Source organism: Pyrgilauda ruficollis, unplaced genomic scaffold (genome assembly GCF_017590135.1).
Source record: "Pyrgilauda ruficollis isolate IOZ18807 unplaced genomic scaffold, ASM1759013v1 scaffold6, whole genome shotgun sequence".
NCBI lineage: Eukaryota > Metazoa > Chordata > Aves > Passeriformes > Passeridae > Pyrgilauda > Pyrgilauda ruficollis.
The window spans coordinates 18223015-18250658 of record NW_024527710.1 but is presented as its reverse complement, the minus strand read 5'-3'; the positions used below and the strand labels follow the sequence as shown (position 1 = coordinate 18250658).

Genomic DNA, 27644 nt, shown 5'->3' with positions numbered 1-27644 from the left:
AACCCGTGTGTCATGTGTGGGCAAGGTGCGGGATGGGGCTGGCACCTGGAGAAATCCCCGAGTGCCCTGCGGGGCCGGATCTGCTCCTGCCTGCTCCTGGAGACCCTGGATCCCAGTCCTGGAGAGTCCAACACCACAGCCCTGGATCCCAATCCATGGATCCCAGTCCTGGAGAGTCCAACACCACTGCCCTGGATCCCAGTCCTGGAGAGTCCAACACCACTGCCCTGGATCCCATCCATGGATCCCAGTCCTGGAGAGTCCAACACCACTGCCCTGGATCCCAGTCCATGGATCCCAGTCCCGGAGTGTCCAACACCACTGCCCTGGATCCCATCCATGGATCCCAGTCTCAATATTCCAACACCACTGCCCTGGATCCCAGTCCTGGAGAGTCCAACACCCCTGCCCTGGATCCCAATCCATGGATCCCAGTCCCGGAGAGTCTAACACCACTGCCCTGCATCCCAGTCTCAATATTCCAGCACCACTGCCCATGGATCCCTGTCTCCAACACCACTGCCCAAATCCTTGGGCTGTATTTTTCTTTGGCTGGATTGATGTGAAATAGCAGGACTGGCAGAGTTTAAGATTCCAGAGAAGCCCACACTGGTTTGGATTGGAAGGGACCTGGAAAACCATCTCCTTCCACCCCTTCCAGCATCCCAGCTGCTCCCAGCCCTGCCCAGCCTGGCCTTGGACAGTTATTTCTCGCTGTGTGATGGGACAAAGGACAGATTGTTGCTCTCCTTGGGTAGAAAAACCCCAGCAGGGAGGTTCAGCCCAGTCTGAAGCTCTGGGATCCTTTGGAGGAAACTCCATCCAAAATGCTTTCCCAATATCCAGAACAGATCTTTCCTACCCAATTCTTTTGGCAGCTATATCTGGAGTGTACAGCTCATCTGGTTGGGTTTTGTATGGATTTCCTCTCTCTCCCCCACTGAAAGGTGCATTTTGTAACACAAATGGCTCTGCTGGGAGGAAGAAGCACACAAAAGGCACATCCCAGGCCAGGGATGACTCCCCAGACCTGTCCCACCTTTCCCAGAGCTGCATGGTCAGTGCCCACACCGATTTCTCATCCCAGCACTGCTTTTATTCCTCCCTCTAGGGAGAGGTGAGTAAACAAAAGCAGAAACAGGCCAAAACACTCGCTCTGCAATGTCATTTTTAGACTTTCACCAGCTGGAAGAACGCTGGATGTGTGGAGAGCAAAAGGAGACTGAGGAGGAAGGGGAGCTGCTGAGAAGCAGCAGCACAAAAGGCAGACCTCCAGCAGCTCCTTTGTTGACACGAAGGCGATTAAAGAAAGCCCTGACAACATCTGTGAGAGCAGAGAGTGCTGCAGGAGCTGCAGATCTCAGCCCCAAATCTTGTGTCAGTCACACCCCTGCAGACCACAGCGCCGGGGCCTCGGTGCCAGAGGAAGCCGAGCGACTGCGTCAGGAGAGCCACAAACCAAAGAGCCTCCCTGCGCTCACAGAGCCAGCCCTGCTCCTCTAAAAACCAGGAGACGCTGGGAATCTGGGGTGGAATAACATGGATTATATCCTCAATCAGAGAAACACCCCCAAAATAACAACTAACAGAGCATTTGTCATTTAACAAGAGAGCAATGCAATTAAACATGGGATTTTGCTAATCGTATGAAGCAGCGATTTAAATTTAATTTAAATCTGAATCAAGCTCTGCAGTCATCATTTAGGCAAATTCAGCTGGGGTTTTACCTGAGTAGGAGAACAGGCTTTGGAAAATTCAAATAACTTCGTGCCCTGAGAAGACTTTTCCAAGATGCCTGTGTTGGAAAAAAAAATTCTGGCAACTTTGAATCAACAGAAGTTTGTTTTCTTCAGAAAACACGGGATAAAGAGGGAGTCCTGGGAAGAGGGACTGAAAATCCAGAAGAAGTTGGTGAAGCTTAGCATCCCCCCAAAAATGTGGCAGCTGGTCCTGCCAAAATGAAAATGAGCCTAATGCAAGCATCAAACCCATACAGAAGGCACTAATTAATGGAGATAAAATTAAATGAAAACTCCTTCTCACACAGAGATAGGCAAATGCTCCTCAGAATGCTTTTGCTGCCGTTGGCCCAGCTGTGCTAAACCAGCAGCAAGGTGAGGCTCTTCTGGTTTGTTTGCTTTAAGCCAGGCTTTAATCGGGGGAATCTCTCCCTCTCAGAGCTCTGAGGGTGAATCTCCATCCCAAACCATCTCCACAACTTGTCCTGCCTTTGATAACTCGACATCTTTCAATTCACTTCACTTCATGCAAATATTTGGATCAGCCCCGCAGGACACAGCTGGGGAGAAGATGAGGAGTTTGGAGTCAGGCTGTCCACAAAACCACTCAAAAGCAGGATGAGGATTAGCACTGCCCTGCAATCCTTCTCAGCTCCTTCATCCCGAGTGATGCTGCTCCTCTGGGATGTCACCAGCATCCTTCACTCCAGAGAGGACCCTGCTCCCCACATTTAGTCACTCTCCAGTGCTGCCCTCAGCTCATGATTCATTTTGAACCTGCCTTTGAGCTATTATTTATTTAAGCCCCACCCTGACGTGTTATAACGTAAAAGTCTGAGAATGCTGAACTTATAAAACCCCATCACGTCCCAGGAACACCAGAATTGGGTAAAGGACATGCAGGAAGGTCCTGGGCACTGCTGTGGCTCAGAGGATGGGTGACAGCTCCCCAAAAGGCTCCTGGGGAGAAGGATTTGAACCAAAATCCTATTGCCAAAGCCCTGATCTCTGCACCAGCAGTGGCCAAGGGATCCCCCTTGGATGGGCTTTCTCCACACATTTTCCACAACATCCCAAAAGATGGGAAAGCATCCAGCACTCAAAATCTCTTTGTTCCAGGAGGGTATCCCAGATGATGACATTGTCTCCTAATCCTGTCCCCACACATCCCACAACCAATGCTGCAGCTTTCCAATATTTCAATTTTTAAAATATCTGAAGCAGTTTAACCAAGATATCTGGACAGACAGCCCAGAGGGCTGGCAAGGACGAAATATCACATTATTAATTATGTATGGCCCCAATATTCCACCCTGCTTTTAGGGCATATTCGACACCCCCAGAATGATTTACTTCAGAGGGCAATAAGCACGGGAGGAGGGCACAGAGACAGCCACCCTAAAGTCCATTTATGACGGTGATGAGACTGACACACGGGAGCTGACTGGGACCAAGCTCCCCAAATCCCGAGGGGATTCCAGCCTGGGTCAGAGCCAGCACCCAGCGCTGCTCCCTCCTGATCCAGCAGCTTTCCCTGGCAGCTCCTGCTCACCCCTCCGAGCGCCTGTGTTGCAAACCCCGCTCCCGCAGCGCCGGAGGAACGCGGCGCCCTGTCCTCTAGCGCAAGGACATCCCAACAGGGACAAAACCCGCCAGATCACCCCCGGCTGGGGGGAACACCCCCAAACCCAGCCAGAAACAGCTCCTACCTCCTGGAGCATGCCGACGGCGCGGGGTCCTGCTCGGCAGCGGCGGCTGCCCGGCCAGGGAAGGGTTAAAGAGCGACGTCAAAGCGGCGCGATGTGCGCGGGGCGCTGCGGGAGCGGCGCTGCGGGAGCGCGGCCAGCGCGGCCCCGCCGGCCCGGCCGGCGCGCTCCGAGCGCCGCTTCCCCGACGCAAATCGCCGGGAATACCGGCACCGAGCTGGGCTCAGTGATTCATCCCGCCTTGGAAAAACAGGAGACGTGGAAGTGTCTTTGTTCCGCCGGCTGCCGCAGCGAACAAACCTCTCTTTGTGCGGCGATTAAACAAAGGAAGTTCCAGCGCAAAGCCAGGGGAAGACTAAACAGCTCGGCACCACTTAAGGGAAACATCACGTAGCGAGGGGACAGGGCTGGGGGCTGCCGGGCTGGCCGCAGCGAGGGGACGTTGTGCAGCCCGGCACATCCACGGCTGGCACTTGGCCGCGACCTCCAGCGCCAGTTTACATTCATGGCCAGATGTTTATTTAGCCACCCTCTCCCGAAAGCGAGGTGCGGCCTTGCTCCGCTTTTCTGGCCCAAATGCCCTTTGAAATCCGAGCAAAATGAGATCGGTTGTGTTTATCTTGCGGCTCACAAGCCAGAGAGGAACACGGAGCAGTTGTGCTGCTGTCCCGGGCCGCTAGCTGGACAAGGCTTGAGTTATCCAGGACTTGGGAATAACAGAAACATCTTTAGGAGCTGCAATAAGAGAGTTTAAGGATTTGCAAGGAAGAGTCCTCCAAGTAACAGTTTGGGTAGAGGCAAGGGAGTTTGCAAAGTCATGAGAGGACACCACTCACACTCTGCCTGCTTAAACTTAGAACACCCCCTGAGAGCATAAATTCTGTTCTCTGGACTCGAGGGACTGCAGGAAGCTCTGAACAAGCCTGGTCTATTTTTTTTTGCCGCAGCGCTCCTGAGAATCCCCCTGCGCCCACGGATGCCGAGAGCCTCCCTCTCTGCCTCTCTCGGCGCTGTTGTTGCAACTCTGGATTTTCTAAACTACGTCTGTCAGGAAGGAGACAGGAAATTCGAGTCACACTTGCAACAGCTGTGCCATGCCTACTATCAGGCTCAAATGACGTAGTTTGGCTGGGGTGGCGCGGGGCCAGGAACTGGCGAGAGCGGAGGTCAGGAAGATAGGTCAGTGTTTATTCTGCTGCTGCGCTTGGGAGCATGCCGAGCCGATTTGCTTTCTTCCTATCTAGACTGTTTCTCTTTCCGTTTTTTCTTTAATAACGCGCAGCCCAAGCATCCTGTTTTCAAAACATCTGCCGGCTTTGCTATTTACCGGTGACAAATGGAGATGCCCCGGAGCGGAGCCGGCGCTGGGACGGGATGCTCGGAGCGGGGAAGGGCGGCTGCAGTCTCCTCCCGAAGATGCAGGAGCGACCCAGCACTGCCAGACTCCGCACGTTGTCTGCCACCAAATCCCCCAAAAAGCCACAAATCCCCCAAATCATCAGGCATTGAAACCAAAGTTTCCAACCCGAACCGTGCCGTGATTTGTGACAATATTTACAGCTCCACAGCAGAGGCAGGCGAGGTGTGAGGCCATTTTATGCTTCTCTTTCACAGCTGAAAACTGTGAAACTGGAAGTTGACCAAAAAAGCGCAGACATTTCAGAAATGGGTTATGAAAGAACAAAGTTTCAGGAAGTTTTTCTCAAGCCAGCTGCAAGCCATCTGCACCCCGAGTAATCGCAACTTTAAAGTGCTACAAAGGCAATTTAGTTTCACCTTCACGAGGCCAGATTTGTCTGTCCACAAAAAAAAAAAAAAAAAAAAAAAAGTAACCTCAAATTGAAGGGTGCCGTGTTCACACTGGAGGTGCAGCCTGAACCTGAACCCTCCTCAACCTTTATCCAGGGTTCCCTCAACACAAACTCAAACGAATAAAATAATATTTCTTTCTTGAAAGCTTGGTCTATAAAACTTTTACTGCTTCCTTTGCCCCTGCACATCGTGGTAATCACTACCAGAAGAGGAAGCTGAAACAACGCGGGATTTCTTTGCTCAACTTTTTCCCATAAATTCAGTTTCTGATTCAGCATTTCTGATAGCAGTCATTTCCAATTAGGAAAAAAAAACCACCCCAAACCAACAACATCGGGGTGGTGCAGAACTGGGTTTAAAACCATCACAACTGGGCAAGGACGCGGATGCGACGGGCGCTGGGTTGGGAATTTGTGACTGTGACAACTCCAGCGGGCACGGCGGGGCTGGAAGCGTGTCTGGAGCCCTGGAAGGGACAGGAGCGGGCCGGGAGCTGCCAGGCTGGCCCGGGGCTGTGCCCGGGGCTGTGCCCGGAGCTGTGCCCGGCTCCTGCAGCCGCGGGCAGCGGGCGGGGAGAGCCGCCAGGGACGGGCGGGCTGCGGGAGATGCTGGAGCGGAGCTGGGCTCAGGCGGGCTGGAGCACCAACTCCCAAAAGTTGTTCAGAACTCGCGTTTTGCTCTCTGCTGCGTGTCAGGACACTCCAGGCACTCTGCTCTCCCCCTGCTTCCCTGACTTTAAACATCACGGACTTTTCTAGCTTTACTTCAGCCCTTTATTCTGTGCAGAGAAACTTCACAACTCCCCTTTGGCTCCCAGGAAAGCTCCGCAGAGCAGCAGCCCCCGGAGCCGATTCCCTGTCACCCTCCCTGTCTGCCCACCCTCACCATGTGCCGCCTAGCGATGCCAGCCCAATGCATTAAAAGCAAATTAAAACGTCACCGAAAGCCAAAACAGCCGTAAAATACCGGACCCACAATGTTTACAGTTCGCCGTTATTATTATTAAGCAATGAAGTTAATTGACTTCTGGCGTGGTGATTTGCTAAATGCGGGCGTTTGCAGAGTGTTCCTGCTCATATCGGCTCCGAGGGACCGGCGCTAATTGAAACCTCTTTAATTTTCGGAAATGAGCCTGCGGCAGCGATAGGGCTCTCCACGATATCCCGGATCGCGCCCCCCACACTATCCCGGACCGCTCTCCCCGATCCATCCCGGATAGCTCTCCCCAGTCTATCCCGGATCGCTCTCCCCGATCCACCCCGGATCGTTCTCCTCGATCCATCCCGGATCCATCCCGGACCGCTCTCCCCGCTCCATCCCGGATCATCCCCACGCCATCCTCCGCGAGTTCTCCCGGTCTCGGCGGGGAAACGCGCAGCCCCTTCACCGCAACTAACTCGGAGCTGCTGTCCCGGACAGACGCGAGGACGGGTCGGGATCAGGCTCAGAGCCCCGCGTCTCTCCGCATCCCCGTCCCGCATCCCGGTGCCGCACGCGGGCTCACCTTGTTGGATGCCATCTCGCTGACGGAGCGGTAGGTTTGGATGGTCTCCAGCTGATCCAGGCACCAGTCGAGCTCCTCCAGCGTCTCCATGGCCAGCTTCTGGTAGGGCTCCTCTGCGAAGAGGCACACGGACATGTAGTCGGGCTGGCGCTGCGGCCGCCTCTCCATGGCGGGGCCGCCCGAGCCGCCGCCAGCGCTGCCGGAGGTGCCGCTCCGCTCCCTCATCACGCGGCCGCCGCTGCGCTGCCCCGGGAACCGAGCGCCCCCCGGGCAGGGCAGGGCAGGGCAGGGCTGCGGCTCCGGGAGCGTCATCGCGGCCCCCCCGCCCCGGCTGCTGCGGGGATCGGCCTCCCCCGCCGCTCGCGGGATGCTGCTCCTGCTCCTGAGCCAGCGCCGCTCCCCGCAGCAGCCGGAGCCTGCACCCCGACAGCCCTGAAGCCCAAGAGTTCTTCTCCCCGACAGTCCTGCTCCCGGACAGATCTGAACCCCAACAGTCCTGCATCCCATCAGCCCTGCTCTCCAAGAGTTCTGCTGCCAACATCCCTGCTCCCCGACCCTGCTTGCTTCTGCTCCCCAGCAGTTCTGCTCCCCACATTCACCAGCTCTGCTGCCCAACCCCTCCAGCCCTGCTCCTTAACCCCAAGTCCCATCCCCACCAGCTCTGCTGCCAGCCCTGCCTGGTCCCATTCCCCACTCCTGGTCCCATTCCCCACTCCTGGTGCCACTCCCCACTCCTATCCCCATTCCCCACTCCTGGCTCTGCTTCCTGTCACTCCTGGCTCCCCAGCTTTGCTGGCTTTGTCCCCATCAGCCCCTCTCCTCCTCGGGAGGCCCTGCACCCCAAACCCACCGTCCCTGCTCCCCGAGCTCTCCCACCCCTGCCAGCAGGACACGGCGCTCCTGAGCAGCTCTGGGGTAAAAGTTAAGGTTTCCACAAGCGGATACAGTGAATCATAAAATCTCCCCATGAATGTAACTGCTTCTCATAATCCCGGTAACATATGCTCATCCCATAAATCTGTCAGAGCTAATGGATTCAGCGTTCCTACCGGCAGGTACCGGTGACATCACAGGGCAGGATTGCTCAGACACACTCAGCAGCTGAGCTGGAGCTCCAGCCGTGTCCCCCTGCCCTCCCTGCCTCGTGTCCCTCGTGTCCCAGAGTCCCCAGGGGAAGGAGCTGCAGCCTGTGCCGGTGTCTCTTCCCAAGGGCAGATCCTCTCTGTCATTCACCACATCAGTAAAGCAGCATTGGAGAGGGACCTTCCATTAAATGATTGAGAATAAACGGAAAATAAACCCTGCCAAAGATAACTCAGCAATAAACTTGGCACAGACACATCTGAAAGGTTTGGTGAATCCAAATCTTTGTGCCATTGGAAGCTAATGGGTTTTTTCCTGTGCTCACAGAGCTCCAAACATTCAAAGTTCTCTCATTCCTGCATAATCACAAAGCAGGTGAAATTAGCCAAAATCACACAAAGCTCAGTGTATTTTCCTTTCTCCCATGAGAAATTCCCATTTCCACTGAGGGAATTTCTCCCATTCCCTCTCCAGTATTTTTTCATGTAAATTAGTGAGAAGGGCTCAAACTACTCGTTGCAGAAAATGTTCGGATTGATAAAACCAGCACAGGTAAAATGAGTTTAGGAATAGGTAAAACCCCATTTCAGCCAAACTAAACCCCCTATGTTTAAATCAAATCCCGTGTCCTCCTGCTCTGAGACTCCTCAGGAAGCACAGCCACGGCATGTGTGCATTCCTGGAGGAGGAGAAGGAACAGGTTCACAGGGACTCTGACACCAGACCCTAATTTTAGCCTTTTGGGGGATTTCCAGCCTTGCCCAGGTCCGCAGGACCCGCTGCCACTGTCACTTCAATTCCAGTTTTCACCTCGGAAAGAGCCATCAGGGAATGCAGGACCCAGAACAGAAATCTGCTCTTGATATTGAAAGACTCACATTCCCCAGAGCTGATATTCAGAATATTCCTTTACTCTGTAATCTGAGTTTTATGTAATAAAAGGGGGGAAAAAAACCCTAAAACAAGCAAAGCTATTATATATTAGGGATATCGAGGTGAATTAGGAAACTTGAGGGCTTCAGGGATTTGGCTGTAAGTATTTTATATTTATTTTTGGGTTTCAGAAGATGAGCTAAATAAAGAGTGACTATTTTACACATTGTCAATATTCGCTGGAATTTTTAGCAGGGCACATCAGGACCCTCCTTCCCTCGGTTTCTGCCTCCCTGCTTCATTCCCAGGAGGTTTCCTGGAGGAATCCTGGGAGCAGCAGGGATCCCTCCATGGTTTACTCATGTACAACACTGTCACTTGCCTAAGCCTTTGCACTGAAACCATTGAGAGGCCAATGGGTTCAAGATTTAAACTCGGATATTTTGAAAATGGCCACCTAAGATACCTCCAGTCATTTCAATGGCAAAAAAGTGAGAGCAAACAGCTCTTGCTAAGGATCATTTTAAGGGGAAAACTGTGAGTTCTGCTGCTGTTCCAGGGCAGAAGTGATTTTAAAAAGCACCATTCACATTTTTCTTTCAGAATTTGCATTTTTCCTGACACTGCCCAGCCTGCCCACAACTCCCTCTGGCCTTGGCACCCAGTGAGATGCAGCACCTGCATCCCTGTGCAGCTCTTCTTGGTGTTTTTGGCTTTTGACTCATCCCAATCCTTTATTTTTCACTCATTTTCTCAAGTAAGCAGCCTGGTGAAACGATGCCTGCTGGGTGTGTGCCCTGCAGCTCCTCCTGCCTGCCCTCCGTGGTCAGCGGGCAGTCATTTCTGAAGCACTGCCTTTGCTGGGGCAGGAGGGACGTCACAGGCACCACATTCCCGCTCATTTCACGGAATCACACGGGCCAGGCAAGAAGAGTGGCTGTCCTGGCCCACAGCAGGAAGAGGGCCCAGCTCAACCCTTCTTAGAAACTCAAAGCTGTCCCTGAAGGCGCCGAGTGACGCAGGCTGAGCCCATCACCCCGGAAACCCCAGCTCTTATCAAACCAGCCCTCCTTGGCTGTGTGCAACTGCACAAACTCCCTCTGATGAACCTGGGGGTATTTACAAATAAATTGTGAAAGCAGAGGCTACAGTCCCACTCCTAAGGCTAAATTTGCTTTTAAGACCAGCATGTGAAATTAAAATATACCCTCCAAGTCCCCCGTGAAATATTTTAAGATCCACAGCTACCCCAGAATAACAGCCAGATATAGAACCCATTAGGAGTTGCTCTTCTACCAATCTAAAAACTTTGTGTGGGAATGATCTTAAAATAACAAATATTTTCTGGCTTTCTTCATATTTAATATTCATGGATACCAGATAATGGTTTGGGTTGGGTAGGAACTTAAATCCCATCCAGTTCCACCCATGGGCAGGGACACCTTCCACTGTCCCAGGCTGCTCCAAACCCATCCAACCTGGCCTTGGGCACTGCCAGGAATCCAGAGGCAGCCATAGCTTCTGTGGGAAATCCATTCCAGGGCCTCACAGGGGACAATTCTTTCCCAATATCCCATCTAATTCCATTCTCTAGCAGTGGGAAGCCATTCCCTGTGTCCTGTCCCTCCATCCCTCGTCCCCAGTCCCTCCCCAGCTCTCTCAGAGCCACTTGAGGCCCTGGAAGGGGCTCTCAAGAGCCTTCTCTAGCCCAGGCTGGCCACCCCCAGCTCTCCCAGCCTGGCTCCAGAGCAGAGGACAGGGATGAAGTGCCCTGGGATCCTCTCCCTGAGTGGTATCTGCTGTTGCTACAGCGACTCCCACAAACAGTAAACACAAGTTTAGATGCTCCATGAGTTGTTCTTTCCCTGAACCCAACGTGAGCGTCCCACTGACATCAGCAGAGCAACTCCCCCTGCCAGAAAGGTTCCCAAACCCCGGGCAGTGGCTGACTTCCATCACCTTCCTGGTACAGCTGAGGCACATGGGCACTTCTGGAAACACTGCTGCCATTTCGGGCTCGGGGCTCCTGGAACACTTCAGGATGCACCTTCAACCATCTCACATTTCAGTTTATATTTGGGGGTTGCATAAGCCGAACCCGTAAATTACAGCGGTGCTTTGGTCATGTTTGCTGGGGTGGAATCATTGCTGACACAGAATAGGGAAGTGAAGAACAACAGGAGTTTCAGTTTTTGAATCCTACCCAGTGTTTGCGCAGGAGGGCTGGGGCTGGCACTCCAGCAGGAACTGAGGTGACATTTCCTCACAAGACCTGAGCTGCTGCCAGTCCCACCGAGGACAGAGGCAGCCCTTGCCTCGTGTTTCTCTGCTGGCACTGGGAACGCTCCAGTGTCCTGAAATGCAGCACCTTTCCAGTGCCAGGATTCTGCAAAAATTGCATTTTTGGTGGGTTTTGCCATCTGTTCCTTTGCCAGCTCGGCAAGGTGATGGAACACATGGGATCTCTCACTGCAGAGGTGACTTAGCAGCCCCTTTTTAGAGGCTTTTTCCCACTTACTGACATTTCTGTGCTCTCTTTTTCTCACACGATTGTTTAGGTTCAAAAATCCTTCTCAGGGATTCTCCAGCCCCTTCCCAGCTCCTCAGGGATTCTCCAGCCCCTTCCCAGCTCCCTCAGGGATTCTCCAGCCCCTTCCCAGCTCCACTCCCTGCCATGGACACGCTCCAGCCCCTCAATGTCCTTTATGTCATGAGGGACCCAAAAGTGACCCCAGGATTTGAGGCGTGGCCTCACCAGGGCTGGGTACAGAGGAAAAGTGAGAGCTGCTCATCAAGATGGACTTGAGACCATTTTTCCCTCTTGAATACTTGGAAAGTGAAAGGTTTTGGGGAACATCCTCTTTTCTGGGAGTAGTTCAGTGTAAGGACAAGCACACACTTTATCTGTGTCACAGATGGGAAGGGACTTAATGGGACAAACTCTCACCCTTGGCTCCCCCCAAACCCCATCTGTGCCATCCTTCTCCCAGCAGAGCTCCGGCCCCTTGGGGCCTGCAGGGAGCTGAGCACGAGGGCAACATTATCTGCAGCTGCAGAGTTCCTCTCTTCACCCACAAACTGTCCCCATCATGTCCCCAAGCGCCACAGCAAGGCAGGAGGGTGGGCAGAGTCCCCAGCCTGCAGGAGGGACTGGAGGCTTTGCCCTCGGCTGACGCAGGAGATGAACCGAGCCAGGAAACATTTTGAAGAGAGATCCAAATGCCAAAATTTCAAGTGGGGTTTATTTTCTCCCTCCTGATTCCCTCATGATTCTCTCTTGTCACCCTGATAAATACAAGCACTAGGACTTCTTCTGGAGGGAGGTGCAAAGGCCATAAAGCCACAAGAGTTTTAAGGCCAAAACACCACATCCCAACCAGGTGAATTAAAAAACTTGGAGAACAGTTGCAGTTCTCTTTCCAGCTGCCAAAAACCTCAGCTTTCCATAAACCAGGAGGAATATTCCCAGTGGGATTGCATTGTGAACAGACTGTCCAATCTGGTGGGCAAGAAATGTTGAAGACAAATATTTGCCAACATCTTTCAAACTCAGCTCTCCTTAACTGTTAAAGATCAAATTGTGGGCTCTCTGTACTGGTAAAAGTCTCCATTTCTACTTCTGCAAGGAAAAAGAAGAATTCCTTCTACTGGATCACAACTTTCCTTGTAAACCTTTGGAATGTGGAGCTTAAGACTTAAAAAAACACCCAAAAACTGCCAAAAATTCCAAGAGGAACTTTCACATGGAAGGTTAAAAGCAGCTTGCAGCAGTTTTCCCGACTTTACTCAGTCTATCCATCCCATTCCACATGTTTACAGTGCCATAAGACATCTTCTAAGTTATTTACTCTTCATTTCATCCTGGCTGCAATAAATTGGGACTATTTATAAAGTTCTTCAGTGTTTGGGGCTGTCCTTCCCAGCCCAAACTCCAGCTGCCTTTGAAGCAACAACAGCTGAGACTCGAGGTCACCAAAGTGATTTTCCAGAGATTGCAACTGATTTAATAAAATATTATCACTCTATCTAAACCTTACCTCAACAATTTAGACTCAAGATAAAATCTGTTCCCCTAAAAGGAAAATAAATAAGAGCAGTTGCTCCCTTTTGCCTTGGAAAATTTTTGGATTTATTCCTAAATCCAGTGTGTAAAATGTGGCACTGAAATGTTCCCCCAATGCTGGACAAGCTGATAAAATTAAACAAAACCTAAAGCAGACAAACTCTCATAAACCCCCAAAGATGAAAATCCAAGTGTTACATGGGAAAATGGTTCCTTCCCTCCAGGAGCGACAGGGAATTGGGTGAAGAGGGAGCAGATTTGGGAACTGAGCTCCTCCTCCACAGCTCTTGGGCGAGATGAGGATTTTGGAGTCCTCATGGATGTGTGTGGCCAGGTGGAAATGTTTATCCTGGTGCATGAAAACTCTGCTACAGGAAAAGTCAGACAGCACAGTCCCAGACTCCCAACTGGAAAACACATTAAGGATACAACGTTAAAATGTCCCTAATTCCCAGGTGAAGCCATAGGACACAAGCCCAGCGTTTGCACTCATCAGAGGACCTCAAACCAGCCCACTTTTAATCATTCTCAGTTTATGATAGATTATCACCATTGTTGTCATTACTGCAGATGACACAAAAGATGGGGGAGAGCAGACAGATGCTGGAGTAGATCATATGGATGGCAGATGATTATTTGGGAGCTGATAGAGCTCATTAATGTCACTGAAGGCCTCATTTGCATTCCTCACTCCTTGGCTGCTCATGACTAAGAGCTCGTGTGGGGGGAAGGTGGGAGAGAGCCCCTCTGGGGGAGAGTCCATCCCAACTGATCCAGCAGCTGATCCCACCTGGGCTTCGCTGGGAACTGTGGGATCTTAACTCCTGGGGCAGGGGAGAGGGCAGGAAAAGGGAGGAGAGAGAAGAGGGAGAGGAGAAAGGGAAGGAGAATGAAATAGAAAAGAGATGGGGAGAGAAGGAGAAAGAGTAGAAGGAGAAAGAGGAGAAAATGAGAAGGAGAAGAAAAAGAAGAAGGAGAAAGGAAGATAAAAAGGAGATGGAGAAGAGATGTGGAAGGAGAAGGAGAAGGAGAAGGAGAAGGAGAAGGAGAAGGAGAAGGAGAAGGAGAAGGAGGAGAAGAAGAAGGAAGAGAAGGGTGCTCAGAGTGATTGACCAAGGCACCCACATGGCCATGGCTCAGATAAAAGTCCCACAGATCCAGATGACCAAAGGCCCGCCCGTTCCCCAAAAGAAAATGGCTCTTTTACCTCCCCAAGACAAGGTTCATTAGCAGGAATATCACCCCACATTAATTACTAACCAGTGTCAGAAAATGGCTATTTCACCTCCACAACACGAGGTTCATTAGCAGGAATATTGCCCCACATTAATTACTCCCAGTGCCTAGCATCACTTTAAAACCCCAGAGCACATTGAGTAAAACAGGTTTATCAACAAAGGACGTGCCAGAACTTGATGGAAAAGGGCCCTGTGCAGGCTGGGAGCCGTTCACCCTTTGCCTTCCCTAATGGAGCTGTGGTTGCTCACAGATCGTGTGGACATGTTTACATATTTATCCCTCACAATGCCGAGGGAATAACTGACACCGGGTGATTTATTTGTTTAATGTATCCTGTTAGTGATTCTGAGAGCTATTTCCTTGAATTAAAGCATTGTTCTACCAGATCCAGAAAATATTCCTGTGGAAATCCTTCTGTTGGACAGATTTGGAAATTCACATGGAAAACAATCAAAGGCGCAGAGCACAACCCCTGGGATTCACTTCAAATCTGCAATGAAATGTCCAAATCTTACAGCACCACCTCCCAAACTGCAAGCACTGAAAAAATCCTGTAATTACAAGTTTCTTTTATAGATAAAGCAGCTCAGAGTCTGAGAATAGAAAAGCCAAAACCTGAGGCATCAGATCCTCCCTGCACCTTCCAATATCCAGCAAACCTACAGAACAGATTTCTTCCCAAGCACAAGAGCCACACGCACACCTGAGGAAGGTGTGATTGGAAAGCTGTGATTGGAAAGCAAACTGCATCCAGCAGCACCACCCAGCCCCATCGCTGCCAGATCCCAGTGTGCTCCTCCTGCAGCTCCTACGGACACTCACGCTCCTGACCCGCCGGAGTGAGCAAAACCCATGGGAACCACGGAGCCTTCAGCTGCACTGCCCCTCCTCCCCACCATCCCAACACAGCCTAATTATATCTTTTGCAAAGATAAGTGCAGATGTGCTAAGAAAGGCTCAGAGCCCCAGCGCCCGCGGAACAGGTGGAGCCACAACGCTCTTGAGCAACTCCCCAACAAATGGACGAGCCTGCCCTTCTCCCCTCGTCGTATTTTTGGGACTCCAGTCCGACCAGTCACTCGAGCTGTCCCCTCTCAGGTTTCTCACACCTGCAGCCTCCCTCCGGCGTGCAGGGGAGGTGGCAGGGAGAGGAAGGGCTCTTTGTTGGCTGTGGAGTGCGGCCAGCGGGTGCCCGAGCTGGGCAGGAGCTGGGAACGCCGCAGCCAGAGCGGGCACGGGCACCGCATGCAAATGAGCACAGAGTTGTCTCACAGTTATTCCTTCAACAAAAAAGGACTTTGGAAATGTAGATTTTTTTTTCTCTGCTAGCCAGCGTTAATACATGAGATGGGGGCAGAAAGGCCTGGGAAGTGAAATCCCTGCGGAGAGAGCAATGGGATGAACTGGCAAAGCCACTGGCAGGGGGTCACTGAGGAGGTGGCACTGGAGGAGATCCAGCTGTGGGGGAACAGGGATGAAATCTTAACAGGGGCTCCAAAGCTCCAGGAACAATGGGGCCTGTATTCAGGCTGGGTTCAGAGATGAGAGGGGAAGATAGAGACAAAAAAATGAAGTGAAAGCTTTCTACTGCTAATTGCGAAAAATGCCAGGAAATGAGCGAACTGGAGCTGCCAGGAATAATGTGGGAGACTGAAATTGGGGATGAGTGTTTGACATCAGCTACAGCCTCTGGCAAAATACAGCCAAGATTTTGGGGGGCATTTTTATTCTCTTTTCTCTTTTCCAAACAACAGGGAGCAGGAAAAAGGAACTTTTTGGCTGGATTGCTGAGGAGGCTGGCATTCTAAGTTCCCTAATTAAAGACAGGTCCTTTCTGGGACACACCATTCCAGCTGCTGGGAAAACTCAGCCCCAAGAAAAACGTCTCCAGAGCTGCTGAAGACGTCATGGCAGTGATTAAACAGCACTCGCCAAGAACATCCAGGACACATCCAGGTTCAAACTGGAAGATTCTGGGAAGCAGGAGGAGATGTCTCACAAAGAGAAGGCACAGGGAATGAAAAGGAGAAGGAAAAATCTCCTGGTTACAGGGAATGCCACAAAAATGGTTGCAAGAAGGAAGAAGCCCCAGCTTCTGTCACCACAGGGAATGAAAAGGAGAAGGGGAAACCTCCCGTCTGCAGGGAATGCCACAAAACCAAAGGGCTGCAGCATCCCAAGAAGGAAGAAGGCCCAGCTGGGAAGCAGAGGCTCCCAGCGAGGGGAGGAATTCCTGCAGTGTGACTCGGCTGGGCCAGAAGAGCAGCAGAGCCCGGGCAGCCACTCAGTGCCATAGTAGCAGTGATGTTTCTGAGTCAACAGCCCTGAGCCTGAGCCCCGGGCCAGCTGCGGGGTAATCCGAGCGGGACTCTGAGCCCGCAGAAATGTCACTGTCACTGCCGCGGGGCCAGCTGGGCTATCTTTAGCCAGCCCGCAGTTAATCACCTAAGCTCCCCGCACCGCAGTGGAAAGTGGCTGGGAGCTCCAAGGGGCGATCCTGGTCTATTCTCAGTGCTCTGGGATGGGCTGAATCACCCTCCGGAGGTGCTGCCGCTCTCTGCTCGCTGCAGCAGGCTCCTCGCTGTCCTAGCCACAGGAAGGGACCCCCAGAGGTCACCTCCCACCCACAGTGGGACCATCCCAGCTGAGCACCAGCAGCAGCAGCTGCAGGGCACTGTTGGACACCCCACAGCCCCCCTGTCATCAGCCACCGGCAGCCTTCACCCCCAGCCTGGCAGCCTGGTGTCCAGCCATTCCCAGCCCTGCCAGCAGCTGCCATGTGGGAATGCTGTGGGAAATGGTGCCCAAGGGCTCCCTGCACCCACCCATGGCCCTCCACGTCCCCAGGGCCAGGCCACCCTCCAGCTCTCGGAGGAGGACATGGAGCCTTTCCAACACAACTTGCTTTGGGAAGTCTGCACCCACCATTCCCAGTCTTCTTTCTTGTCTTTCATGTGTTTGGAAATAGACTCCAGAGGAAAACCTCAGTGACCTCCCAGTGATGGGAAGAGTCTGACCAGTCCACAGCTCCCCTAATCTGCTCCACCCTTCTCAAAGATGCACCTTTTTCCTGTTGTCACCTTCCTAAGCACCACGATTTTTATGGGCAACTAACTCACATTGACCTCACAGCTTTTACGGCCTGACCCTTGTCCAGTGATGTGGGCCTGGACACCTCCACCTCCTCTAGGCTGTCCCCAACTGGCTGCTCTCTTGTTGTCCTCCATCCCTTATCTTCCCAAGCAGGCTGGGGGATGAAGACTGAGACAAAAAAACTGCTGACTGTTTTGGTCTTTCCTGTACCATTATCATTAGGTTGTTTCACCCATGGATCAACACTTCTTTCTGTATTTTCTTTCCCTGCTCCATACCCCCACTGGGGTCCCCTCACCACTCACAGCTTCATCAGCCCAACACCCCCCACATGCCCAAAGTCTTCCATGCCTCCCTTGTTCCCAGTCTTTCTCACTCTTTGCCTGCTCCTTTCTTGCATTTTGACTCTCTGAGAAGCTCCTGGCTTCACCAAGTTGGCTTCCACTGGAATTCCTGATCTTCCTGCACAACAGGATGGTTTGCTCCTGAGCTTTTCTTCAAAAAGCAGCCATCACTTAAGACTGGTCTATAATTTTTAGGTGGCTGAAGTGGGATGAAATTATTCTTATGACAATGACAGTCCTGAGAGCAAGTGGGAGTGGAAGGCCTGGGCAGCAAACAGAGGAGCTGGTGCAGAGCCCTGGTGCTGGCCAGTCCCAGTGTGATCCCAGTTCCCGTAACCCACGCCGGGGTGAGCAGCAGGACATCAGCCATGGGGGCTCCCATGCTGTTTGAGTGCAGAAATGAAGCATTTTTAGGGAGGTCATCCCCAGAGGTCAGCCTGGAGCAGGAGCCAAGCCAGAGGAAGCCGGTTAGGGCAGAACTGGACAAACCTGCAGAGTCCTGGCTGTACCCACCAGTACTGGTTGGGGTGGTGGATCACCACCCAGGTCATGAGAACCGGGTCACCGAGGCCACCAGCACGGGCTGGCAGCTCGCTGACAGCCCACTGCCTGTTAGAGGAGCCAAGACTGCCCAGCAATTAGTGCACAGCGCGGTGATTGCGGTTCCTCATCTCCAGAGCTGGAGAAGCCGCTGGGTTTGGCCAGGCCTGGTGGGAATGGCGCTTCCCAGGGAGCCAGCCCTTCAGTGGCATCAGCCAGGGTCCCTGGGGTGGGCAGCAGGGCAGTGCCAACAGCATCACCCCTTCCAGGAGAGGATGGGGATGCTGCTTCTGGGAGAGGGGTTACATGGAAGAGGCAACAGGAGCTGGGAAAAGCACTGGGATAAGCCCAGCAGATGGATCCAAAAGTGGAAGCTCTGAACTGATGGAGGAGTCACTGCAGTTTTTCAGGGAGACCCGGGGAAAGCCCCACAGACACCTTAGAAACAGACTGAAAAATGCAGAGGTGGGGTTACTCAAGTACTGCCTTTCCAAAATCCCAAATGTTGCTGGGAGTGAAGGGCCTGAGCTTCAATGGGCATTGCAGAAGATGTTTCACCAGGAATCATCATTCCCACACAATAAACAACACTAACATCTCCAACAGAGCATTGGGAACTCTTGGAAAGGAGCAGCTAATAAAAAGTCTTGCTCCTGAATTAAACCCAAAAACATTTTTATATCCATTTTGTGTGTTTTAATGTGTCCGATTGTACGTCAGCCCTGCAAAGCTCAGCTTTGAAGATGCTACAGGGAGAGATGAAAGCTCCAGATTCCCAAAACCAAGCTCCACTGCACCTTTCTCATGACAATGAGCTGCAAAAAACGAGGCGTGAACACCAAGAACACCTAAAGGTGGCTGATAGAAGTTGATGAAGCTTCCCAGAGAGGTAATTTCTGATGTGGAGATAAGCCTAAAGGTTTAATCTGAAATGCTAACGAGGAAGGAAAACTGGAGACATTCTGAGGAAGGATTTCAGGAGATAGCATCTCCTGTAGGGTGGGATGGTTTTACCACAGGGCAATCCCGTTTCCCAGTGTCCCTCCCCCTGCAGGGAACAATGCAGCCGAGGTGCCACAAATCAGAGGGGTAAGTGACAGTGCTTTTATGGTGCCAAATGGAAGTAACAAAATGCAGGAAGCATCCTGTCAGATGTCACTTAGCAGCGCTATCACCGGGGAATCTGGGAACGGGATTTGCCTGCATAGTAGGAATTCCTCTGTCCACCGAGAGGGAGAAGCAGAAATGGCAAGAGAGGCGGAATCTAATCTTGGCCTGTCGAATGAATGAAAGATTCCTCAGTTCCAACTTTATCTCAGGGTTTGGCACATTATCCTTTCACTGACCACGGTGATTCCTCCTTGCCCTGGAGGATTCTTGCCTTAATCACAAGACAGGAGGAGAAATACGAAGCAAGAGAGGAATTCTCCTACTCAGGGTCTAACAGTGAGTGCAGAAGGTGGACGGTGCACACAAGGGAGGGAGCTGCAAGGAGAACACTGGGAATGATTTCATAGGGAATTTAACACACTTTGAACACTGCTGAAGACAGAATTTCCAAGGTCATGATGGATTTTTACATTAAGTGAAGCCCCAGCACAGCTTTACTCCCCACAGTCCTCAAAGAGCAGTGAGAAGAGCCCAGAGAGCTGCAGGCTGGGATGGAGATGCCCATTGGTTTGGATGGGAGGGAAGCCTCCACCCAGCCCTAGAGCTGAGCCTAAAGATGTCAAATCCCAATCCCAACTTCTTGCAAATCACACTGTGCCCACACTGTGTTTCTGTTTCTCTAACTAAACGAGGCCAGGCTGGGTCACAGCAAGCACATTTTACTGTGTGAGCAGAAGTGTTTTCTTCCCGAGCACACGTGAGTGCAGGGCTGTGAGAAAGCCCTGGAAAACTCAGGATATGATGATGCAACGACCTTGGTACCCACCTAGGATTTACCTGGGCACTGCATTATCTCATTTGCTACATGTGGGGAGCACTGGGGAGCTCACACGTGCGGGGGAAACCAACTTGGATCCTGGAAGCAACAGCCTTGTGCTAACGAGGTGCTCCACCTAAACTAATTAGCCCTGCCTTTCAACAGCCTTAATTAGGTGGGGCACCGTCCTGGGCTGTTGTGGCTGGATGGCTTCCGGTTCTGGAGCTGGCTCAGCCACAGCCCGGCCGAGGATTCCTACCGGGAGCTGGCTGGGCTGGAGAGGGGCTCGGCTTGTGCCAGCCCCCAGCTGAGCCCAGGGGCTCTCCCCGTCCCAAACTCCTCCATGCCCAGCTCTCTCCATCCTCACATCTGTGCACAAACACCTCCTGCACCCCTGCAGGCGCCCCAAAACCTCCCCCTCTGAAACCTCCAACTGACTTTCACAAGAGGCCCAGGGCACGGAAGGAACTCCCAGCCAGACCACACAGCAACGATCTGAGCTCAACCAGAGGAAAAAACAACCCCAAAGTCTGAGAGATGCACAGGATTAACTGTGCTCTGTGTCACCGTTTCACAAGAGTTTGGCAAACCACGGGCAGAAAGGTCCTCGCCTGGATCAGCCCCCAAATCCAGGTGCTGCTTTCATCCCCACACCCAACTGGGGCCATTAAATCAGGTTTTAACCTGGACATAATAAAACTTCTGGTCTAAAGAGTCCGTCAAGAGTGAAAGTCCTTTGTGGTGAAATAAATGCTGGAGTAGGAAATGGAGGAGGAACCTCAGGGATGAATCCTGGAAGTTCAAAGCACAATCCTGGATGTACCTGAAAAGCTCCACTTGGCCACTGGCATAAGACAAAGTTTATTAATAATCCTTAGCTCTTCATGAGGAAAATTATTATTTACTATTTAACACAGAAATGTTAAACAAGGGGCAGAGCAAGGTTGCCCGTGTCACCCGAGCCACGTAGAACAGGCCACTGGTAAAATGTTAGACCTGCTCAAATCAAGTTCCTTAGCTCCTGGGAAGGTTAAAAGGTCACAATTTAACACTAAATTTGCCTCTATTTCCTCTCAATTTAATTTCCTGAAGTTTCTCAATATGAAAGTTAAGAATGTGGTTTCAGGAAGCATCCCAGCTATAATCCACAGGAATTCCTTATGGCACATAGCACCCCTTGTGTCCCCATGCCTTGCTCAAGCCATGGAAAGGCAGGACACAAAGTCACCCCTTACATTTTGAATGAGCATTTCAATGACATTAATTATAAAACATAACGGAACAGTGTTTTTTTCATGGCTAAATGTAATTACTTGAAAGCATTATCCTTTCGGATGGCAACTTAAAAACCTGCTTCACTTTGGAATTTTAATCTGTTTTCCTCCAACAGGTATTTTATGCACCCAATGGGAAATGCCAACCCCGCCGATTCACCTCGGCTGAACTTTGTGCCCTTGGTTTGCCTCTCACCGAAATGCCTGGGACTGTCATCCCCCAGCTGAAATCCAGGGATATCCGCAGGGAGCAGTCACCCAAGAATGCAGAATGTTGCAAAAAATGGCCTGCTTGGAGCGATTGGGCTGTGAAGTGAAGCCGTGAGTCAGCGCTATCGGCGGATCCGGGATTGCAGCGTGGGACACGCGTGAGCTCAGGGAGCAGAACCAGCACACACAGCTTGGACAACCTCAATTTCCTAATCCACAGTCCTCCAGCTTTTAAAAACGCTGAATATTTTGCAGGTGAGCTGGGTGGTGGCTCCCCAAAACACACAGGTTTTGTCCACTCCCACACCATAGCTCTGATTTTGGGGTGAGCCTCAAGCCCCAAACTCAAACTCCTCCGTGGCTGACAGCAGAGCTGAGACTTCCCCGTGCTAATCCTGGGTATTCATCTCCCTCCTGCACAGCTCGTGACTCACTGGTCTTTCTGTTTCCCCAAGTGCACGTAGAACTTTTGGAATAATGTGCTGAAAATCACGGACTGAGTCCCACAGGGAACGGGGTGGGGAGGAAGAGGGAGATGGCAGGAGCCTCCAGAGCAGCATCATTTGTTTTGACAGCTTTTAATGTTCCATATTAAACCCTGCACGTGCTGATCTCCACCTGGGAGCTGAGGCCAGCACACCCTGGCTGTCTAAAAGGTGTGTTTGGGACATAGGACCACATTTCCCCTGAAATTACCAGGGAAACAACATCAGATTCATTCCCTGGTTATCCATAGTCAGAATTTGATATTACAGAACACCAGATATTAATTTATTTGTAAGTTTTTTTCTAGATCTGGACTATTTCAGCCAAATGTGAGGAGTCCTGTATGACAACATTCCTTAAACCTGGGGTCAGTCCTGACCCAAATCCGATTTTTACACCACAGAGATGCCTGGAGGGGCAGATGGGGACAAACGTGACCCAGTAATGGCAGGCAGACTTGAAAGTGTAACCACTCCCCAAATGGCTGCAGCCAGCAGAGCTGAGGACAGCCTTTCACTCTCAAAAACCATTTGATTAAAGCCCTCAAAATACATTGATTTAAGCACCTCAATCTGAGTTCAAAGAAATCAAAATGTCAGCATTAAAAGCACCTCTTATTAACAGTTCCAGTTCAAATATCAGAATTGAACGGACATGGAAATGGAAATGTTCCCCACTGAAGGTCAGCTATGGCTCGGCCTGCTGGGGATTATTCCAGGGCTTACTCTTCCTGCTCTAAGTTTTATACTCTGAGGCATTTTGCAGAATTTCTTACATTTAGCAGCATAAGAGGCACCTGGTGTCAGCCTTGGCCAAGGTCTCTGCGCTGTCACTCACACTGTCAGGAATTCTGTGCAGGAAATTCAGCACAATTCCCAGAGTTTTGGTGGATTTCAGGCTGATTTCAGCACGTGAGTCCCCACTCGAGGCAATGTGCACCAGGAGCTGTTCTAGCAGCACTCAGAGCCACATTTGGAAGTGTCACAAAAGAGGGAGCAGCTGCTGCTGGAAAATGTGGTGTGAGCAGCATCTCTGCCTGGGTCCCTCCTTCCTGACCTAGAGAGGGTGAGGAGCAGCTTTTTGGCTTTGACTGCACGGGATGATCCCACTGGAAGGGGATGGAAACGTTGAAAAGCTGTGTGCAGCAGCATTGAAACCCAGGAAGCTGCAACAGGAATTTTGGGAAATACCCTGCCCAAAGAGCTGGAATTCAAGTGGAGGCCCAGCAGTGTTTCAGGAGGAGATGGATGGGGATCCCGTCCCACAAAGTCTAAACCAGAAACACTCCAGTTCAACTGGAAACTTCTCCCTGGAGTTCTCTTCTTCAAGAGTATCTTTGGGAAGAAAAGGGAGGGAAACATTTCACAGCTGTCAAATGCCAGTAAAGTCCATTTCCAACAAACCCTGCACTTGTGTGTGTTTATTCTTGGAATTCTCTTAGCAGGACTGGCCCCACGCTGTGCTCAGTGACAATCCCCACAGAACAGACATTATCCCACATCCTCTTGGGCTGTCCCAGACCAGCACAAATGCTCCCAGCATGGATCCAAACGTCCTGTTCTCAAGTCAGCAACAGCAGGGACACGATTTTGGGTCACTTCTTGTAAAACTTGTACAGGGAATGAGGCGGGGAGGGAGGGAAGAGGCACGGGAAAACAGCCTGGCTTTTTCACTTCCCAGAACTCTCCCCTGGTTTTTTCAGAGAACACAAAGATTCCTCTGATCAACTCCTGCTTTTGTCAGCCTAATATCTGGTATTTAAAGAAAAAGACATTGCTTGTAAAATGTGACATTTCAGAAGCGTTTTGGTATGAAGTGCTAAGCCTGACAAACCTCCCTAAACACACGCTGGAGGCACGAAAGGTCTGACTGGACTGGACCCACTCGGAATGGAAACATTGGGGTGTCTGGAATATCCTCCAGGGGACCTGGCAAGCTGCAGCCAGAACCTCTCTCCAAGTGCTTGGAACCTGGAGCCTTTGAGGTCCAGGGAAAAAGTCTGTTTCAGAAAGCTTTTGAAGAGTGTGAAGGTGTGGTGGAGGAGTTTAGCATGCACAGATGATTAATTTGCTCCTGGAAAGGGAGATTTCTGACAGCAGGATATTTATACTGGAATATCTACATTAAAATGCACAGCCCCTTTAAAATTCAATTTAACCATGGAGTTCCTTAGCACTGAATAATGGATCTTGGATCACAGCAAACCTTGGGTCAGATCCTGCTCCTGGCTCATGTTTGTCACCTCCAGAGGCACAGTCCTGATTACAAAATCAAAAGATATTAATTGTCAAATCAACACCCTGCAGGATTTTGGAGGGGTTTTTTTAATTCTGAGTTCCTAAAATGATTCTGTGCTCCAACGCACAGCAAAGCCAATCAATGCTACTTTTGGATGTGAGAATATATCCCACAGGGAGGAGAGGTGTATTTAAATAGTTTTTAAAGGCTACTGCTTAAAACATTTAAATGTTGGTAATCATACATATTTACAGTGAACTGAATGAACTTTGAATAAACTGACAGGTTTGATTAATAACCATAAATAATTAGCAGCTGTTTCCTTTCTGTCAAAAAAGGTATTGCAATTATAGCATCCTTAAGGCTGTCATTTACAGGCACTTCTTGGAGCAAATATTACAATGAAATGTTTCATTAACTCTTAGTGTAACATTCCTCCCCGCTTGCACAATGATGGTTACATTAATTAGCACACCTTGCTTGGCTACAGAAATCATTTTTAGTTCATCAGGAGATGAAACTGGTGATAAAAGCAGAACATTTCTGGGTGATTTGAACATCGAAACGATCAATATGTTCATTATTCAGTGTCACTGTTTGGCAACTGCTGAGCGTGAATCAGAATGGAGGCAATTCCATATGGAATAGAGGGAAAAGTTCCAAGCAACCCTTTGCTTCCTCTTTTAATTCCACCTTGATTTTTAAAGCTCTGAAAGTTTCAATCTTTGTAATTGTTATTTTGTAATTGTAGAGTTAAGTTTGATGAGCAGAATGTCCTTGCAGAGGAGAGCAAATTCCAATTCTGTCCTTCAGAAACAGCCCTTTCTCCTCTTTACATAGCCCTGCAACCTGGAACCAACCCCTGCTCCCACCAAGACTAATAAATATAAAAAAAAATATTTGGGAATTCCTGCCCAACTACAAACCAAATTATTTGGCTGCTGAAAATCAGAACACAACGTTCAAAACACTTTTTAAAACACAAGAAGAAAGCAATTTCCACTGGGAACCAGGTCCTGCAGGAGGACCAAGGTTTGGCCTTTGGGGCTGGCTGTGGGATGTGAGCAGTGCATTTCCCTGGGAATGTCTCCACAGGGATTTTGGATGCAGCTTCTCCCATGGTGTGTCCAGGACAGAATGCTCTGCACTGAGGAACTTCCCCAGAGCTGTGGGGCCGAGCTGCTGCTGGGGGCTTTGGGGAGGCCACTGCAATTCCCAGTGCCGGGATACGCTGTGACATGGAAGAGGAAAGGACTCAACCAGCGGGACAATGCTCATCCCCGGGGCACGCACAGACCGTGCCCTGCGACCTAAAAAAATAACCCGGCCTGCCAGAGGTTTGGTTTGGGTGGTTTTGTTTGGTTTGGGCTGTTTTTCCCTCTGATCCAGGACACAGCTCTCATTCTCATCTGGAACTGATTCAGGGTGCCGAGGAGTGCGCTGTCAAAACCTCCCCCAGCAGCCCTGACGGTTGTGTGCAGCAAACAAAGGAGACACAGATTTTATCAGCGCTGATATCAGCGATGGCAGAGCCCAATTGTCTCCGCAGGGCCCTTCCTTGCGCAATGCAGCGGGACGGGAGCTGGGAGCGGGACCTGAGCTGGCCCCAGGGAGCAGAGCGAGCCAGGACACAGCGGGACCGTGCCACCCCGGGGTCCCTTCCCCAGTGCAGGGGGACAGGAACGGGACCTGAGCCCAGGGAGCAGAGTGAGCCAGGACACAACGGGACCGTGCCACCCCGGGGTCCCTTCCGCGCCACCACGGAGCTGCAGCTGCCTGGGTCACTCGGAACGAAGCCACCATCAGATAAAGCCCTTTGATAACCCGGCCGGATCGATGGTTTATCCTACGCAGCTGAGTGTGGGCTCATCAGTGAAACGCCAACCTGACCAAAAACCCAGAGGTTTGGCTCTGTGAGCCCTCCAAAACTCACCGCTGCTGCTGTCAGAGCAGCCCTGCTCCTCCTGGCAAGGCAAAGCTGCTCCCTCAGCTGCCTGAGGATGCCATCTACGTGTGTCCTCAGGGCTCAGCTCCCACTAATGCCTTAGGATTTAGCTTTTACGGTTTTTAGATTTTTACTTTGGTTTTTTTTTTTTTTTAATATGTATTTTTCAGATCCTGTCCTGCTTTAGTACTCTAAAGCTCCACAGCCTGTCAGCTACTGTTCTCCTATTTTATTCAGACAAAACCATTCCTCTCTAGGCCTGAAACTCGAGGACACCTCACTGTCTCAGGCCCTGAGAGATGCAAACAACCGTGAATTGAGGGGGGCAAACTGAGAATAAATTACTTCATTAGCTGAAGCTGTAATTGGAGGATTAACCCCTGATATGTAAACGGACCAAACTTATAAAAGTGTGAAAATCTCATGACCATCACCCATCTTGGGTGTAGCCCTCAGAGGCTTTTGATTGCCCAAGGTGTGCCCATTGAAGGCCTTCAATAAATACCTGCTTTTATTCTCTTAATTTTCTCCAGCCTCTGTTTCAGGTAGCCCCTCCAAGGCATCACCAGCCCCTCGGGAGCCTGTCCAGAGCCATTCCTGATGGGAAAAAGGGAGCAGAGCTGCCTCCAGCCCTGGGTATGTCCCAGGCAGCCTCGGGAATGCAGCAGGCCAGCGGGAATGCTCGGGGAGTCCCGCACACCCGGGGCTGCAGGAGGCAGCTGGCCTGGGGAGTGACAGGCTCCTGATGGCAGCAGCACGTGGAGCATCTTCATGTGACATCCACAGGTGGGGCGGAGGGGAAAACAGTTTTTATCCGTTGCTATGGAGTCATGATTAGCTTGTGTGTCTTCAGAGCTTGCCGAGGAGAAATGAAGGCTATTTTCTTATATAGATGTCATGAAATCAATCCCGGCAGAATTTCGGGAGTCAAAGGCTAAGCAGGTTTGCCTGAATGCCTCCTGTCACTTGATACACAAATAAATCTAGCCAGGGGACCTGAAACAAGTGTCACTTGTCAGCCAGAGCCGGGCTCACAAAAATGACTTTTTAGTCTGGTTTGGAGCTGTTTATGCACACAGCAACACAACAAACGTGCGTTCAATAAAACACAGCAATTATCCTCACCCAAAATGAGCCTTAGAAAATGAAGCAAAAAACCAACCCTTATTGCAAAGGGTGACTTCAGAAGAAACTTTTCCCTTATTCTCTCCAAATGCTAAAAGCAAACCTGATGTTCTTCTTTTAAAATGTGTCTGCCTCTAGCTTTTTGGCACAGGTTTGCTGCTGGGAGGGCCGGCAATCTATTTAATGACTGCATTGACGTCAATAGCATAACTGAAATACTTACTAAGATGCATGAGTCCAACTTTCGGGGGGTGTGTTCCAGGCAGGCGGGCGCAACACGCGGAACGGACTCCCGGCAGGAATGAACTCCCCCCGGAGAGCCGGCAAGAGCCTCGGGATGGCCCCGGGATGGCCGGAGCTGCCTCAGCCCCGCTCGGAAATTCGCCTTGAAACGCTCTTTTAATGTGACAAGCGGCAAGAATCGCTTCAGCGCTCACCAGCCC

General features: G+C 51.0%; 1 protein-coding gene across 4 annotated transcripts in view; it reads right to left on the bottom strand.

Moving 5' to 3' along the window:
* The window catches only part of PDE4B (phosphodiesterase 4B), a 146830-nt gene that overhangs the window by 19296 nt on the left and 99890 nt on the right, over positions 1-27644 (bottom strand). For 2 of the 4 annotated variants that reach the window (XM_041482971.1, XM_041482972.1), the window contains one exon: positions 6762-6874. In XM_041482971.1, the coding sequence (XP_041338905.1) occupies positions 6762-6874 (113 nt within the window). Of the gene's footprint in view, positions 1-6761; positions 6875-7611; positions 7745-7810; positions 7845-27644 lie in introns of those variants that run through there. The other 2 variants (XM_041482974.1, XM_041482973.1) reach the window with 2 other exon arrangements.